Source organism: Colobus angolensis, unplaced genomic scaffold (genome assembly GCF_000951035.1).
Source record: "Colobus angolensis palliatus isolate OR3802 unplaced genomic scaffold, Cang.pa_1.0 Scaffold51, whole genome shotgun sequence".
In the NCBI taxonomy this organism is placed as follows: Eukaryota; Metazoa; Chordata; class Mammalia; order Primates; family Cercopithecidae; genus Colobus; species Colobus angolensis.
The window spans coordinates 844,730-857,065 of NW_012118599.1; the positions used below are offsets into that span (position 1 = coordinate 844,730).

Here is a 12,336-nt window from a genome sequence, read left to right on the forward strand (position 1 = left end):
TTTGCCCACTTTTTGATGGGGTTGTTTTTTCTTGTAAATTTGTTTAAGTTCTTTGTAGATTCTGGATATTAGCTCTTTGTCAGTTGCATAGATACATAGATTGCAACATTTTTCTCCCATTCTTATGGTAGTTTATTTTGCTATGCACAAGCTCTTTAGTTTAATTCGATCCCATTTGTCAATTTTAGTGTTTGTTGTCATTGCTTTTGGTATTTTAGACATGAAGTCTTTGCCCATGCCTATGTCCTGAATGGTATTGCCTAGGTTTTCTTCTAGGATTTTTATCGTTTAAGGTCTTTTGTTTAAGCCTTTAGTCTATCTTGCATTGATTTTTGTATAAGGTGTAAGGAAGGGATCCAGTTTCACTTTTCTGCATATGGCTAGCTAGTTTTCCTAACACCATTTATTAAATAGGGAATCTTTTCCCTGTTGCTTGTTTGTGTCAGGTTTGTCAAAGATAAGATGTTTGTAGATGTGTGGTTTTGTTTCCAAGGCCTCCATTGGTCTCTATATCTGTTTCGGTACCAGTACCATGCTGTTTTGGTTACTGTAGCCTTGTAGTACAGTTTGAAGTCAGGTAGCATGATGCCTCTAGCTTTGTTCTTTTTGCTTAGGATTGTCTTGGTTATGCGGGCTCTTTTTTGGTTCTATATGAAGTTAAAAGTAGTTTTTTCCAATTCTGTGAAGAAACCCAATGGGCAGTATGGCCATTTTCACGATATTGATTCTTCCTTTCCATGAGCATGGACTGTTTTCACTTGTTTGTGTCCTCTCTTACTTCCTTGAGCAGTGGTTTGTAGTACCTCTTAAAGAGGTCCTTCCCTTGTATTCCTCGGTATTTTATTTTGTTTGTAGCAATAGTGAATGGGAGTTCACTCTTCATTTGGCTCTCTGGTGGTTTTTTTGTTTTTGTTTTTGTTTTTTTTTTGAGATAGAGTCTTGCCCTGTTGTCCAATCTGGAGTCCAGTGGTGTGATCTCAGCTCACTGCAACCTCTGCTTCCCTGGTTCAGGCATTTTTCCTGCCTTAGCCTCCCCAGTAGCTGAGACTACAGGCAACTGCCACCACACCCAACTTTTTCTTGTTTTTTTGGTATTTTTAGTAGAGACAGGTTTCACCATGTAGTTCAGGCTGGTCTAGAACTCCTGACCTTGTGATCTGCCCACCTCCACCTCCCAGAGACCTAGGATTATTGACTGTCTGTTTGTCTGTTATTGGTGTATAGGAATGCTTGTGCTTTTTGGACATTGATTTTGTATCCTGAGAGTTTGCTGAAGTGCTCACCGGCTTAAGAAGATTTTGGGCTGAGATGATGGGATTTTCTAAATATACAGTCTTGTTATCTGCAAACTGAGACAATTTGACTTCCTCTCTTCCTATTTGAATACCCATTATTTCTTTCTCTTGCCTGACTGCCATGGCCAGAACTTCCAATACTATGTTGAATAGGAATGGTGAGAGAGGGCATCCTTGTCTTGTGTTGGTTTTCAGAGGGAATGCTTCCAGTTTTGCCTATTCAGTATGATATTGGCTGTGGGTTTGTCATAAATAGCTCTTATTATTTTGAGATATGTTCCATCGATACCTAGCTTATGGAGGGTTTTTAGCATGAAGGGATGTTGAATTTTGTTGAAGGCCTTTTCTGCACCTATTGAGATAATCATGTGGTTTTTGACATTGGTGCTGTTTATGTGATGAATTACATTTATTGATTTGCATATGTTGAACCAGACTTGCATCCCAGGGATGAACCTGACTTGATCGTGGTGGATAAAGTTTTTGATGTGCTACTGGATTCGGTTTGCCAGTATTTTATTGAGGATTTTTGCATTGATGTTCATCAGGTATATTTGCCTGAGATTTTCTTTTTTTGTTGTGTCTCTGCCAGATTTTTGTATCGGGACAATGCTGGCCTCATAAAATGAGTTAGGGAGGATTCTCTCTTTTTCTGTTGTTTAGAACAGTTTCAGAAGGAGTTGTACCAGCTCCTCTTTGTACCTCTGGTAGAATTCGGCTGTGAATCCATCTGGTCCTGGACTTTTTTTGGTTGGTAGGCTATTAATCACTGCCTCAATTTTAGAACTTGTTATTGGTCTATTCAGGGATTCGACTTTTTCCTGATTTAGATGTGGGAGGGTGTATGTGTCCAGGAATTTATCCGTTTATTCTAGTTTTCTAGTTTATTTGCATAGACATGTTTATAGTATTCTCTGACGGTAGTTTGTATTTCTGTGGGATCCCCTATATCATTTTTTATTGTGTCTATTTGATTCTTCTCTCTTTTCTTCTTTATTAGTCTTCATAGCAGTCTATCTATTTTGTTGATCTTTTCAGAAAACCAGCTCCTGGATTTGATGATTTTTTGAAGGGTTTTTCGTGTTTCTGTCTCCTTCAGTTCTGCTCTGATCTTAGTTATTTCTTGTCTTCTGCTAGCTTTTGAATTTGTTTCTTCGTAGTGTCGATCATCTTTACAATTTGGTATGTTTTTTGCAGTGGCTGCTACTGGTTTTTCCTTGCCATGTTTAGCACTTCCTTCAGGAGCTCTTGTAAGGCAGGCCTGGTGGTGAGATAAAATTTCTCAGCATTTGCTTGTCTCTAGAGGATTTTATTTCTCCTTAGCTTATGAAGCTTAGGTTGACTGGATATGAAATTCTGGGTTGAAAATTCTTTTCTTTAAGAATGTAGAATATTGACCCCCACTCTCTTCTGGCTTGTAGGGTTTCTGATGAGAGATCTGCTATTAGTCTGATGGGCTTCCATTTATGCGTAACCCAGCTTTTCTCTCTGGTGCCCTTAACATTTTTTCCTTCATTTCAACCTTGGTGAATCTGACAATTATATGTATTGGGGTTGCTCTTCTCGAGCAGTATCTTTGTGGTGTTCTCTGTATTTCCTGAATTTGAATGTTGGCCTGTATTTCCAGGTTGGAGAAGTTCTCCTGGAAAATATCGCAAAGTGTGTTTTCCAGCTTGATTCCATTCTCTCCATCACTTTCAGGTACACCAGTTAAATATAGATTTGGTCTTTTCACATAGTCCCATATTTCTTGGAGGCTTTGTTCATTCCTTTTTATTCTTTTTTCTCTAATCTTCTCTTCTCACTTTATTTCATTAAGTTGATCTTTAATCTCTGGTATCCTTTCTTCCACTTGATTGATTCAGCTATTGATACTTGTGTATGCTTCACGAAGTTCTCTTGCTGTATTTTTCAGCTCCATTAGGTCATTTGTGTTCTTCTCTAAACTGGTTATTCTAGTTATCAATTCATCTAACCTTTTTTCAAGGTTCTTATCTTCCTTACATCAGGTTAGAACATGCTCCTTTAGCTTGGAGGAGTTTGTTATTACCCACCTTCTGAAGCCTACTTCTGTCAATTCGTCAAACTCATTCTCTGTCCAGTTTTGTTCCCTTGCTGGTGAGGAGTTGTGATCCTTTGGAGGACAAGAGGTGTTCTGGTTTTTGGAATTTTCAACATTTTTGCACTGGTTTCTCCCCATCTCTGTGAATTTATCTGCTTTTGGTCTTTGATGTTGGTGACCTTCAGATGGGGTCCTTGAGTGGACATGCTATTCCTTTTTGTTTATTCGCTTTCCTTCTAACAGTCAGGTCTGTCTGCTGCAGGTCTGCTGGTGTTTGCTGGAAGTCCATTCCACATCCTGTTTGCCTGGGTATCACCAGTAGAGGCTGCAGAACAGCAAAGATTGCTGCCTGTTCTTTCCCCTTTCCCTTTGTCCCAGAGGGACACCTGCCAGATGCCAGCCAGAGTTCTCCTGTACAAGATGTCTGTTGGTCCCTACTGGGAGGTATCTCCCAGTCAGGATGCATGGGCATCAGGGACCCACTTGAGGAGGCAGTCCGACCCTTAGCAGAGCTTGAATGCTGTGCTGGAGGTCCACTGGTCTCTTCAGAGCCATCAGGCAGGGACGTTTAAGTCTGCTGAAGCTGTGCCCACAGCCACCCTTTCCCCGGGTGCTCTGTCCAGGGAGATGGGAGTTTTATCTATAAGTTCCTAACTCGGGCTGCTTCCTTATTTTCAGAGATTCTGTGCCCAGAGCTGCTGAGTAGTATTTCATTGTATGAATATATCACACAACTTGTATATTTATTGTCCTGTTGATAGCACTTGGGTTATTTTTAGTTTGAAATTATTATGAATAAAATTACTGTAAACATTGCTGAAGTCTTTTGCTATGGACACACAATTTCATTTCTCTAGGCTACACACCTAGCAGAAAAATCACTGGCCATAGTTTATAAGAAACTTTACCTAACAGTTCTCTAAAGTGATTACATCCGTTTTCAATCTCGCCAACAGCGTATGAATTCCAGTTTCTTCACATATACTTGTGAACATTTGATATTATCAGTCTTTTAATTTTAGCTATTTTTGTAGGTGTGAAATCATATTGGCCAGGCACGGTGGCTCACGCCTGTAATCTCAGCACTTTGAGAGGCCAAGGCGGGTGGATCACGAGGTCAGGAGATCAAGACCATCCTGGCCAACATGGGGAAACCCCGTCTCTACTAAAAATACAAAAAATTAGCCAGGCGTGGTGGTGGACGCCTGTAGTCCCAGCTACTCGGAAGGCTGAGGCAGGAGAAGGGCGTGAATCTGGGAGGTGGAGCTTGCAATGAGCTGAGATCGTACCACTGCACTCCAGCCTGGGTGACAGAGCAAGACTCCGTCTCAAAAAAAAAAAAGAAATTATATCTTACTGTTGTTTTACTGTGCATTTCCCTGATAACTAGTGATGATGAGTACTATTTAATGTGCTTATTGGCCATTTCTGTATCTTCTTTTGTAATGTGTCTGTTCAAGACCTTTTACTCATTTAAAAAATTGTGTTGTTTTTCTTTTTATTATCTATGTTTTCTGATATGAGTCGTTTGTCAGAAATATTTTAATGCGAACATTGGCTTGCATTCTTAAATGGTGTCTTTTAAGGAATGGAAATGTTTAATTTTGATTAAATCTGATGTACTTATTTTAAAACTGCTAGTGTTTTTTGTGTCCTAAGAAATATTCACCTTAATCCTAAAGTTGTGAAGATATTCTCTTATGTTTTTTCTTTGAAGACTTATAGTTTTAGCTTTTACATTTAGATCTATGTTCCATTTAATTTTCTTATGTGAAATGAGGTAGGAGTCCAGGTTCATTTTATTCCATGTGTTTTTTCAGTTGATTCAGCAATGTTTGTTGAAAAGACTTTCCTTTCCTATGCAACTACTTTGACATTTTTGTTGACAATCAATCAGTTGACCATGTAAGTGTGGGTCTGTTACCAAAACTCTATTGTGTTCTGTTCTATGCCTATCTTTATGTCAATGTAGTACCATACTTTCTTGATTTCTGTAGCAAGTTGCTATGGTTTGAATGTTTGCCACCTCTGAAACTCGTGTTGAAACTTAATCTCCAGTGTAAAGGTTCTAGGAGGTGGGTCCTTTAAGGGGTGATTGGGTCATGAGGGTTCTGTTGTCATGGATAGATACATCCTTTTCATGGGTTAGTTGATTAATGGATTACCATGGGAGTGGGTTAGTTATCAGGAAAGTAGTTCTGTTATAAAAAGCCAGGTAAGTTCTCTCTCCTGAGCCCCCTCACCGTGTGGTACCCTGTACCACACAGAGACTCTGCAGAAAACCCCCACCAGCTGTAAGGCCCTCACCAGATTTCACCCTTAGACCTTGGGCTTTCCAGCCTTCAGAACTGTAAGAAATAAATGTATTTTCTTTATAAATTACTCCATCTCGGGTATTCAGTTATAACAACAGAAAGCAGACTGACATAAGTCAGTATCAGATAATACCAGTTCTCCAACTTTGTTATTAAGAGAGTTCTTTTTCAAGATTGTTCCAATTCAAAATAATTTGCATTTTATTCATGTTTTAGAATATTTGTTAATTTTAAAAATTGGGATTTTGTTGAATCTATAGACCATTTGGGAAGGGTGGACATGTTAAGAATATTGAGTCTTTTAATTCTGAATATGGATCTCTCCATTTATTTGGTTTCTTTTATTTTGCAATGTTTCAGTACAGAGGTCTTTCCATATTTCATTAGCTTTATTTCCACATTTATAATACTTTTGATACTATTGAAAATGGTATTTTTTTCCCAATAACGAAACCATTAATCTTGTGTCTTGTGACCTTGCTAAATTCACTTTGTTCTACTATTGTTTTTGTAGATTCCACTTTCTATGTAGATTATCATGTTTTCCATAAATAATGACAGTTTTATTTTTTCCTTTATAATCTTTACATGTTTTATTTCTCATTTGTGCCCATGACGGTCGCTAGAACTCCCTGTACATTTTTGAATAGAAGTGGTATGAGAATGTATCCTTAGCTACTTACTGATTTGAGAAGGAAAGAATTTAGTATTTCACAACTCAGTGTGATGTTGTATGTAGATTTTTTTATAGACAGCATTCACATTCATAGGTTAAGTCCTACTCTTAGTTTGCTGAAAGTTTTATCATAAATGAGTGTTAAATTTTGTTAAGAACTTTTGATGCATAAATTGAGATGTTCATGTGATTTTTTTTTTCTAGTCTCTTACTATACTACATTATATAAGTTGAATTTTGAGTGTTAAACCCATCTTGCATCTCTCTAATAAATCCCACATGGTCATGATATTTTAAAATATATTGTTATGTTTAATTAGCTAATATTTTGTCATAGATTTTTATATCCTTGTTCATAAAGAATAATGGAAAATTTACTTATATGCTAAATCAATGGACTATAATTTTTTGTAATATCTTTGTCTAGGTTGTTTTTTTCTTTTTTTAACTAGGGTTGTGTTGGCCTCATAATAAAAATTGGGGGGAGTTCACTTCTTCTTTGTTTTCATTTAATTCCACTGAAACAAATAGTTTTATTGTATTTTTTTCCCTTGACTGTTTTGTAGAAATTGTTGGAAGAAATTACTGGTGAAGCTATCTGGACCAGGAGTTTTCTTTGTGGGAATGTTTTTGATTAATAATTTAACTTCTTTATTAAATAATTGGACCAATTTCAATAAATAGTGTTTTTCAAAGACTGTTCATTTTGCCTGTCCAGTTACCCTTTTAATGTTTGTAGGATCTAAAGTGGTGCTTTCTATTTGAATACTGACTTAGGCAATTATTTATGTTTTCTCTGTTTTTTCTTGGTTATAATTACTAAGGCATATCTGTATATTTATTTGTCCAAGTAATTAACTTTTTAATTATTTATTTTTTAAATTGTCTTTCAAATTTATATTTCATAGTTTTTTCTACTTTTTGGGTTTAATGTATTGTACTATTTTTAGCTTCTTAAGGTGGAAGCTTAGATACTGGTTTCATTTTTGTTTAATATATGCTTTTAAAGCTAAAATTTCTCTCTAAGTGCTGCTTTAGCTGTATCACAAAATATTTGATTTAAAAAATTATTGAGTTTGAAATATTTAAAAACTTCTTTGACTTTTAAAAACTCATGGATTATTTAGAAGCATGTTGCTTAATTTCAACGTATTTTAGGACTTTCACTTCTGAAAGTCTGTAGGACAACTACAGATCCTATAGATAACAGAAACATGATGAGTGGAGAGGTGAAATAGCCAAAGTCCTAGAAAAATATTATTTATTGAAACTCGTCCAATTATCTACTAATAAGTTACGTTTTTAATAAAATGCTTTTCAAGAAAGAAAACTTCATATCCAGATGCCCTTTGGTCAAGGAACACAATCTGTATGGTTTCAATTTTTTGAAATCTGAGACTTGTTTTCTCTCCAGCATATTGTCTTTTTGGTGACTGTTTCATATGCATTACAAAACAATATGTTTTCTTCTGTTGTTAGTTGAAGTGTTTTGTAAATATTAACTAGGTGAAGCTGGTTAATAATAGTGTTTTCCAAACCTTCTGTTCCACTGATTTTTTCTGGTCTAATTAAATAATACTGAGTGCTAGATATTAAAACCTCACATTATTTTTAATGTGTCTCTGCTTATGTTTTTTTTCATTTTTTTGTTTCATATATTTAGAAGCTTTAATATTAGATGTCCACACATTTAGGATTTTTATCTCTTTCTGATTGAGTGCTCAGTTTATTACTAGAAAATTTCTGTCTAAAATCCTTACTGCTGTCCCTCTGTAGGTAATGTATCATTTTTCCTCTGGCCAGTTTTAGGAATTTTTTTTTTTTGAGATGGAGTCTTGCCCAGTCGCCCAGGCTGGAGTGCAGTGGCGCGATCTCGGCTCACTGCAAGCTCTGCCTCCCGGGTTCATGCCATTCTCCTACCTCAGCCTCCCAAGTAGTTGGGACTATAGGCGCCAGTCACCATGCCTGGCTAATTTATTTTGTAATTTTAGTAGAGACAGGGTTTCACCATGTTAGCCAGAATGGTCTTGATCTCCTGACCTCGTGATCCACCTGCCTCAGCCTCCCAAAGTGCTGGCATTACAGGCGTGAGCCACTGTGCCCAGCCCAGTTTTAGGAATTTTATATTTTATTTTGATTTTCAGTTGATTGTATATGATGTATGCAGGTATGATTAACTTTGTGTCTCACTTGAGGTTTGCTGAAGTTCTTTGATCTGAGAATTGGTGGCTTTCATTAATTTGGAAAATTTTTGGCCATGTCTTTTCAAATATTTCCTCATTCTCTCCTTTTTCGTGAGAAAAATTTACTTATATGGTAAATCAAGATCACTTGATATTGTTCCATAAGTTCTAGATGCTCTATTCCTTTTATCATGTTTTTATGCCTTGGGGTTTCATTTTTTGATAATTTCTATTCACTTATCTTCAAGTTTACTTATCTTTTCCTCCAATGGATGCAGGTAAACCCATTGTATAAACCATTTTCTGATGTATATTTAATTGCAAGAGTTTTTCTTTGTATCTTTATGTATAGTTTTCATCTGCCTTCTGAAATTTTCCACATCTTTGTACATGTTTTCCATCTTATTTACTAGATTCTTTAACGTATTTATCATTGCTATTTTACAAACACTTTTTGCTACTTCTGATATTTAGGATTTAGGTCATCTTTGGATCTGCTTATGCTGTTTTTCTCCTGATAAGGTATACAAATTTCTTGCTTCTTTTCAAGTCATGGCCACCGTTTTATATTTGAGAAAGTCTCTGGGTACCTGGATAGGAAGAGGGACAGACTCTCTCTAGGCTGTTCTATACTGTTTCTAACTTTCTATGTACTACTTATCTACTCTGTATATTTAGTTAAGGCTCACCAGAAGAAACTGCTGAATGAAGGAATGCTTGTTTTGTGGCAGAAACTCCTCAGATTTCCAATCTGTTACACCAGCTTTGAGTGATTTTTTACATGCTATGGCAAATTCCTTCTCATCAGTATTCCCTTTCTGCCAGAGATTAAAGGAGTTGTGAATCACTTCTATATGACGAAAGGTTAATAACTTCTGGAATTTCATTCTTTTGGGTTTCTTTAAATTATTTCATTTCTGCTGGGCTTAAAAAACATATGAATTTGTACTTTATCTGGTATGTACTTGCTGTGAATGACAGTCTCTCACAACTTTCTGCATTCTAACCAGAAATGAAGTTCTAGGACTTATTTTAGATGGTGTATGAAAACTATAAAACTGAGTGTTTATGAATAAAATAAGACAGTCTTAATGTTTATCATTATATCTTATTTTAAAAATTAAATTCTATCAGCTGTATCTTAGAAATATTTTCACTAAATACTCTTTGAGTGTCCCTTATATGCAAGCCCATATTTAAAAGAAAAATGTTTGCTAATATTCACATAGTAAAAAGAATGAGATAAGGTTCTACAGGCTATGCCCAAAGGATAAATTCCAGTAAATATTTTGCAAAAAGCTCAAATTTTAGAAAATGTGTATAAGACAGTTATGAATTAAGATTTATCATGCTCTTCAGCCGCTATTCATTGTCCTCCTGCAATAATATATTTAGAATTTGGCTATTTTAAACAGATTTAAGTTAATTCTAATAGTCACAAAATTAACTATATTTCAACTGAGTCTTGTAATTTCAAAGTGTAAATATATAATGGCCAGATGTTGACTTTAATTATTATGTTTAACTTGCCTTTTTTTCCTCCCTAGGAATCCTAAAACCAAAATTTTAGAACGAAAACAGAAACATGGCTCACTATATTGCATTTCTCTGCACGGTTTTGGTGCTGCTTCTTCAGAATTCTGTGTTAGCTGAAGATGGGGAAGTAAGATCAAGTAAGAACTATCAGCATTGTCCTTTTTTGTTATCAACAAATTAATCTGGAAATTAAACTAGGGGAGTTCAAGTACTGGTTTTAAGGGTCTCATTCTTACTGTTTTTGATTCTGTAACTCCCTAAAATAAATGAATTGCTATGTTACTCATTAACTGAGAAGAAAAGCTTCCTTCAGAGATAATTTTGAGAGGACTCCATGGCAATAGTTTATTCAATTAACACATCAAGCTTTGGAACAAACAGTCTGGTATTGAGTCCATGTTCAACCACTTTTGAGCTGTATGATAGGAAGATAAAGCCTTGTAGATTGGTTATCAGGACTGAATGAGATAATGCATGTTAATGGTTTAGCACAGTACATCTCAGTGAATGTTGTTATTGCTTGTAAGAAAGCTTGCATATAGAGATAAAGAGCTATATTAATTATAGTTCTGTTACCCAGACTATCATTTAGAGATAGCATACTTTTTTTTAAAAAAAGTTGGCTTATGTTCACATTTTAAAACTCATAAACATTCTACTTTAAATTAACTATGGTCTCTATAAAAGTTAAATGAGATGGTTTGATAATTTGATTCAACTTGGCTTAAAATTTATTAATACAATGATATTTAAAGCTTGCTTAACACTTTTATAGTTTAATTCATGCAATCACTCTATAATGTGTATACTCTTTCCTTTGTTTTTTTTCTTGGGTGGGAAAAGGGATTTTAAAAAGTTAAGGGGCTTACCTAGTATAATACAGCTTGTGAGGGCAGTAATTAGTATTTGAACTATGTTTTTGCTCTTCAGTCCCATTCCTTTTCTATAATGGCATTCATCTCTCTAAGGAAGAGGTTCTCAGGACGGATATTATGTCTAGGGCTTATTAATGGCATTCTTTGCTTGTGTGCCCATGCTCTTGACTAACTTTGCAGTTATGAAATACATGTTCTGTGGCTCTGTGACAGGGAGAAGTGTAGGAAGGGCCAAGAATAACCCTCTAAGAGTGAATCAGGTGACACTCAAACACTAGCAGCTTCAGACAACAATGAGTCTCAGTATTTAGGAAGGGCTAACATTGAAAAGCTCTGCCAACAAACTTTTCTATCCTTTCGTCTCCCCACACAAAAAACAAACAAACAAACAATCAAACAAACCAATAAAAGCATAAACCTTTAATCCTAGTCCATCCAGCTTCCAAGCTTCCAAAAATAACAGAAAAATTGCATTCCCTTGGGTTAGCAAGTTTGCCTCTGGGCAGAACTCCGTTTCTGCTGTCCCTTCCTTGACCTCTGGCAGTGACCACCATGGTAGAGGTTGTTGGAATTGTGTCCGTTACACCTTCTGAGGATGTTACTACCTGTAGTAGAGCACTTTAGGAATAATGTCATAATCACAGATATATTTTTGAGACAAATCCCTATTTTGGCAATTCTTTTTATTTTTTGAACTTCTTGACTGTTATAAATGTAGGAGGGCGTGGTAACCTAACTGTGGAAGGTCAGAAAAGGTTTTATGGTAAAGCTGACAAGCAATCAGGGATCTGAAACAAGAGTATTAGTCAGGTAAAGAGGAAGACATTCTAATAAAAGGGAAGAGCAACTGCAAAGGCCCAGAGTTGGGACACTAACACAGACTAAAAGATAAACTGGTTTGTTGGGGCAATTCCGAGAGTTTGGAATGGCTAACAAAATGCACAGAAAAGAACAGCTATATTTTTCTTCTTCTGTAACTTCTATACTCAAATCAGCAATAATAGCTATTATTTATAGCCTGTATGATAATGAGATAATTCATGCTTCGTTTTACATTTAGCATGCTAGCATTTATCACAGGGAAAGTAGTTTTCTTCCTTTTTTCTTTTTTTGACTTTTTTTTATTATTATACTTTAAGTTCTAGGGTACATGTGCACAACGTGCATGTTTGTTACATATGTATACTTGTGCCATGTTGGTGTGCTGCACCCATCAACTCATCAGCACCCATCAACTCATCATTTGCATCAGGTATATCTCCCAGTGCCATCCTTCCCCACTACCCCCTCCCTAAAATAGGCCCTGGTGTGTGATGTTCCCCTTTCAGAGTCCAAGTGATCTCATTGTTCAATTCCCACCTATGAGTGAGAACATGCGGTGTTTGGTTTTCTGT

The 12,336-nt window shown here is 36.0% G+C and overlaps 1 protein-coding gene across 1 annotated transcript in view; it reads left to right on the forward strand.

Annotated features, from left to right (window-relative positions):
- Positions 1–12,336, forward strand: part of COL21A1 (collagen, type XXI, alpha 1) — a 203,013-nt gene that overhangs the window by 60,859 nt on the left and 129,818 nt on the right. The window contains exon 4 of the mRNA XM_011960186.1: positions 10,079–10,204. Coding sequence (XP_011815576.1) covers positions 10,117–10,204 — 88 coding nt within the window. The 5' untranslated portion in view covers positions 10,079–10,116. The remainder of the gene's footprint in view (positions 1–10,078; positions 10,205–12,336) is intronic.